Source organism: Herpailurus yagouaroundi, unplaced genomic scaffold (assembly GCF_014898765.1).
Source record: "Herpailurus yagouaroundi ecotype Mexico unplaced genomic scaffold, PumYag 215, whole genome shotgun sequence".
Lineage (NCBI taxonomy): Eukaryota > Metazoa > Chordata > Mammalia > Carnivora > Felidae > Herpailurus > Herpailurus yagouaroundi.
This window is the reverse complement of record NW_024412446.1, coordinates 6,095,628-6,101,864: the sequence shown is the minus strand read 5'-3', so window position 1 is coordinate 6,101,864 and position 6,237 is coordinate 6,095,628. Positions and strand designations below refer to the sequence as shown.

The 6,237-nt window shown below is 45.8% G+C and overlaps 1 protein-coding gene across 1 annotated transcript in view; it reads left to right on the top strand.

Moving 5' to 3' along the window:
* The first annotated feature begins 2,094 nt into the window (after nucleotides 1-2,094).
* The window catches only part of LYRM9 (LYR motif containing 9), a 26,598-nt gene continuing 22,455 nt past the window's right edge, over nucleotides 2,095-6,237 (top strand). Inside the window, exon 1 of the mRNA XM_040455306.1 lies at nucleotides 2,095-2,199. Coding sequence (XP_040311240.1) covers nucleotides 2,188-2,199 — 12 coding nt within the window. The 5' untranslated portion in view covers nucleotides 2,095-2,187. The remainder of the gene's footprint in view (nucleotides 2,200-6,237) is intronic.

Genomic DNA, 6,237 nt, shown 5'->3' with positions numbered 1-6,237 from the left:
AGGGCAAAGATGAATTTTGGAGGAATTTGCAGTGGGGTTTAATCAACCCTCTTGCCCTTGCTCCCCATTATCATTGATTTGTGTGATAAGTGCCAATTATATGTGTCATAAGTATACTTCTTTTTGCTGAAGACAAGAGATCTTATGTGTGATGCAAATAAGGGTTCTCAGAATGCTAATTTCGTAATGAGCCCATGCATTCTTCAAGGAGTTTATAGTCTAGAGGGGGAATAAAACATGTGCATAAATAATTATAATGCAAAGTAGGAAACTGGCACGTCCTGAGACGGTACAGAAGGAATTATGGCCAAAAGAGGGTGGAGAAATAAATTATCGTTGAGAGATTCAGGAAGGCCTGCTTGAAGGTTGGGGAGAATTGGCATAAAAGCAAACTGAGAGTCCTGGGTGTGGTTTCCAGACGAGGCGGAGAGCAGGAAGAAAACAGAGGTGGGATAGCATGAAATTTAAGCGAGGAACAAGATGTTTACCACAGCCATTGCAGGGCAAATGTGAAGGAAAGCCCCACAGATAAGGCCGTGGAGGCAGGACAGGGCTCTGCCACGCAGAACCTGGAATCTGCACCGCTCTCTATAGACCAGAGACTGGCAAACGTTTTTTTGCAAACGGCCAGAGAGTAAAGATTTTAGGCTTTGGGGAACGTGTGGGCTCTGCTCCAGCTAACTCAACTCTGCCACTGTAGCACAAAAGCAGCCACGGAGTGCGGCGCCTGGGTGGCTCAGTCAGTTGCGCGACCCACTCTTGGTTTTGGCTCCGCTCCTGATCTCTATCTCGTGGTTTTGAGAGTTTGAGCCCCGCATCGGGCTCGGCGCGCGCTGGCAGCACGGAGCCTGCTTGGGATTCTCTCTCTCTCTCCCTCCCCCCACTTGTACGGTCTCCGTCTCTCTCAAATAAATAGACTTAAAAAAAAAAAAAAAGCGGCCACAGACAACACGAAAAAGAATGGGCGGTTCCAATAAAATACTGGACACTGCAATGTGAGTTTCTTGCCACTTTCCCATGTCACAAAATATTCTTCTGATTTTTTTCCTACTGTCGCCTGCTACTGAGATGGGCAGGGGTATGAAGCTATAACGATCTTCTAACCTCTGAGTTTTTCTTTACTCCATAAGCAGAGAGCCAAGCGTTGATGAGCCCGCACCCACCCCGGGGCAGACAGCTATGAAGTCAGGGCGCCAGACTCTGATGGCGCATGCGTGCATCAGCAACGTGCTCTCCTCGCGGCGGTGGGCCAGGACCGAGCTTCAGCTCACAGCACTAGGGCATCTTGAGGGCTGTGGGCTCCCGGTAGGCTTGACAGTATTTGGTAATAAAAAACAAATACTTGGGTCAAGAATTTTGGCAATACGTGTAGGGGAAACACGGTACACAGACCGTCCTCTACTTTTATGAACCCACACTTTGGTATGCTACACACGGACATCCCTGAACCACATTCCCTGTGCTGCATTAGGTCTTTCCGTACATCAGCAGGCTAATAATAACTTCCATCCATCTCTTGTGTGAGGTTATATAGTTTCCAGCAAGTGGTTTTCCTCCGCCCCAACCTCCTCCTGCCCCCAGTGCCCCTCTACGAACCCGACCTCCGGGACTAGCCTGGAGTTTAGACTGGTGGTCCCGCGGGAAAACCCAGAGCCCCTGCTGGCTCTCCTTCCCACCCAGATTCCCCGAGAGCTAATGCAGGGCCCAGGGAAGCAGATCTGGAAGGAATGTTGAACTACCGTTTTCCTTTGTGAGCTGGATCAAAGCAGTGGTCTATCTCATTTCCACATACACCTGATATAACAAAGGGGTCTTAAAAACAGAAAATAAAATGTTTTTTTTCCCCCCTGATTTAGAATTACATGTTTACGCTGGAATAAAAAGGGTCTCATTTATCTCCTTCTCCTTCTGTTCTCTGCCCTCTCTTCTCTCACCCATAAAAGGATTTCATTTTTTTTCCCCCGAACAATAGCTACATTGAACAATATATGGTAAGGAAAAGGTTACTTGGGTGACTCACTTAATTTTACAATGCTTCTAGAAGGTGTGGTCAGCTGACCCAAAGGCTGCTGGGAAGTTAGGGACAGAGAGAGGGCCGTTGCTTATGACAATATGGAAGCCATTGAAAGCCTTGTGAAGAGCAGTATCAGTGGCATGAAGGTGGAGACCAATGGAACGTCCTGAAGGATGCATGAATGGGTGAGTGACTGAGGAGGTGAGACAGCCTGTGTAGACAACTTTAATGATGACTTCTCGTCATTTTGACCTCAGTTTAAGTGCCACCTCTTTGGAGTCAGCTAAAGTAGCCATCTGGTGACTATCATGTGCCCATATTTTATTTCTCTACAAAGCACTTACAATCTGATCCTATCTTCTTTCTTTCTTTGTTGTTCTCTGCCCCTAAGACACCACACATATATGATGGTAATGTGGGGTTTTGTTTTTTTGTTTTGTTTTGTTGTTGTTGTTGTTGTTGTTGTTGTGTGTGTCTCCAGAACCTAAAAGTCTGCTTGGTACCTCAAAGATGTTCTATACACATTTGTTGAATGGACGGATAAAAGTTTGGCTATCATGGAGAGCAGAGAAATAGCCCAGTGCTTTTCATATTGTCATACGCCTCCAAACCAAATATTGGGGGATCTCGTTAAAATGCAGATTCTGATTCTGCAGCTCTGGGGTGGAAGATTCTGCATTTCCTAAACAGGCTCCCAAGTGAGGCCAGTGCTCCTGGTCCATGAATCACATCTGGAGTGGCAAAGCCCTTAGACCACATTGGGTGTCGCTTGGAATGAACAGGTGAAGGAAAGGACATTAATGGAGCAGGAGAGAGGGGATAACTATAGAAGCAAAGATTTTAGGAAGGCAGAGGGGACAGAATCCAGAGAACCAGCAGAGGGACTGGTTTTTCTTCCTTTTTTTTTTTTTTAATTAATGTTTATTTTATTTTTGAAAGACAGAGAGTCAGTGGGGGAGAGGCAGAAAGAGAGGGAAACAAAGGATCCGAAGCAGACTCTGTTCTGACAGCAGACAGCCTGATGCAGGGCTCGAACTCATGGACCATGAGATCATGACCCGAGCCAAAGTTGGACGGTTAACTGACTGAGCCACCCAGGCACCCCGGGACTGGTTTTTCAAAGGCAGAAGGCAACTCCCTAGGAGAGAGGGAGAAGGGGAGAGAAGAAGAGGTAGCTCTCGACTGACGGTGTCTAACTTTTCAGTGAGGTCATCAGCTGAGAGTGAGGGTGGAGGTGGGCTGTGGGAGTTCCGAGAGACAGGCAGCATCCAGTATGCCTTTGCGTTGAGATCATAAATGTGAAGTAAAACCCGTCAGCTCTGTGTCATTTTCTCAGCACCAATCTACGTGGGTGCGGGATGGGGAAGGAGTTAACTAACAGGAACTGGAGGAGAAATACCCTGGGTCCCATGCCCTTCGGTGGAGTAACTGAGGCGAGGTTCCACATTGGCTCCCCAGCAAGGGGAAGTTCAGTTGCCCATGGTGATAACTCGCTGGGCAAGCTTCTTTCTATGTATGGGCTGCCTTCCCTTCCCTGTCTCACTTCCCTTCCTGGATGTTTTCTAGGATCACCTTCCAAGTAAATTACTTGCTCCCAAACCCTGGCTTCCAAGTCTTCTTCTGGGGGAATCCAAAGTAAGATATATGCCATTATAAGCTGTAATGCATCCCATGGAGCAGGGTACAGGCTACTCTTGAGGGGGGGAAGTGTTGTCTGTCCCAGTGCCAAATGGGAGTAGGGGCATCATGAAGGTTGAGAATGACACCTGTGAGTTGGGATCTAAAAAAGAAGCAGAAAGGAACATGGCGCATTTGAGGGTCAGAAAGGTCACTGTGGGGGGCGCCTGGGTGGCTCAGTTGAATAAGCGTCTGATTCTTGGTTTTGGCTCAGGTCATGATCTCGTGGTTTGTGAGAATGAGCCACGCTTCAGGCTCTGCGCTGACAGCGAGGAGCCTGCTTGGGATTTTCTCTCTTGCTCTCTCTGCCCCTCCCACCCTTGCTCTCTCTCAAAATAAAAAAATAAACTTAAAAAAAAAAAAAAAAAGACCATCGTGGCTGCAGCAGGGGACCGGGGCCATGAAGTGAAGCCTAAGAGGCCAGACCCTGCAGGGTCCTGTAGAACATGATAAGGAGGTTGGCACATCTATGCAGAGAATATAGAGAGGCCATTGAGAGGTCCGAGGCAGCCAGTGACAAGATCAGATCTGCCCCCAGTAAGAAACAGAGAAGGGAAGAAGAGGGGCAGTGGGAGAGAGGAGGTCCAGAGGCCTCTACAGGGACCCAGAGCTTGGCACAGAGTTTTGCACACGGTGGAGTCTCAATAAATGTTGGTTGAAGTGGAAGGTAACTATTAACCACATATTTGATTGACCAGAACACCCTATTTCCTGGCCAAAATGAGTAATGGTTTTCCTTAATTAACGGTGCCCCACTTAACTTTATCAAGCCTTTCTCTTCAGAACAGCATCGATCCAATGACTCCCTTCTACCTTTTCTCATTCTCCACTGTCCTGTTTTTCTCTCTTCTTTTCTCGCCTACCTTTTCCTCTACACCTCTCCGTCCCTCCTCTTCTCAAATAATCCTATTCAATAAAGTTCATTATATCTTCCGCTCTCCATTTCTTCTTCCTCTTTTTTTTTTTTTGATGTTTATTTATTTTTGAGAAAGAGAGACAGAGTGCGAGCAGGGGAGGGGAAGAGAGAGGGAGGGAGACACAGAATCCGAAGCAGGCTCCAGGCTCTGAGCCGTCAGCACAGAGCCCGACGCGGGGCTCGAACCCATGAACCGCGAGATCATGACCTGAGCCAAAATCGGATGTTCAAACGACTGAACCACCCAGGCATTCCCCCCCTCCCCCGCCCCCAGTCTCTATTTCTATTAAATGTGGCCTTAACTCTTATCTGTGGCCCTCTTATTCATATGCAGATTCATATTCAGAGATGACAAACATCTGATCATCAATGTGGTCTCACGTGTGGCCACTGTAAATATATTACCACAGAACACACCAAGAGATATTGAATGATATGCAGCAGTCAGCAAGTTTAGATTTAGGGAGCAGCAGAAAGTAATACAAGATGGATGGAGGTCCAGGAAGGCGAAAGCCTAGGCTGTAAATTACTCTCCTAGTGTATGTTGTAAATAGTCACAATTGTTCTCTTTTCTCTCTTGTGTTCCTTTTTATGAAAACAATCGTGAAATCCTGGCTCATCCTCTTCTTCAACCCAGCAACTAAAGAAAAAAGACACGAGGTGTCTGAGATTTCACATAACCTTTTATACCCAATATTTTTATTGTCTTAAAAACAAACCTTCAGTAGTCGGTGGGGGTTATGTTTTACACCAGTCTGGGGTGGAGAAGATGTATTCATTGGGCCTTCCGTTTTCACCCTGGGGTCCCCTTTTGGCACATTCACCAGTCACCCCATGCCCCTCACCCTGTGCTCTGGCAGGATTTGAGACATGCAAATTGCAAACTGGTAAATAGCAACTTTGCATATTTTGAATAGAAGGGAACAACACCGTACCACTCATTCCGTTCACAGGGAAATCTGAGATAATGGGAGTGAGAGCAAGGGCAGACCGAGGGTCCTAAGTGTTTTCTTCAAAGTGTTTATTATGCTTATTAAATCTATTGTACAGTGATGAATTAATTTGAATTATTTACATGGTCAACCTTTGAGACAATAACCTGATTTAACCAGACGATGCAAATGTATCATTTCTCTTTGAAATCTAAAAACAGGCTCAAACTGGAAGAAGCATCAGGACTTGTATCTTTTCCTACAAATATTGGTTACGAACCTGTAGTTGTCAGGTTAAATGACATAATGTCAGGAATCAAGAGAATGTGGTGATGTATTTCTTGGGAAAGTCGATAAACTCCCCTGTGAGAACATGTCCCCTGGACAGCCAACTCTTGGGTGACAAATTTCTCAAGGAGGTCTTTCAATTCCATTTATCTGTAAAATATCCTGCACTGTCGGACGTGAGGGTGTTCATCTGCTAACATGTCAACGTAAAGGAAAGCGACATAGTAAGAATGATTGGGTTTTCATTAGATTATGGGCCTGGTGTCATTTTAGTGAGTTTGGACTTTAGTTATTTTACTACTGAAGCTGTGAAGAATCTAACATTGCTGTCAAGTCTGAAGTATTATAATCCAATTATTATTATTATTTTTAAAAAATTTTTTTTCAACGTTTATTTATTTTTGGGACAG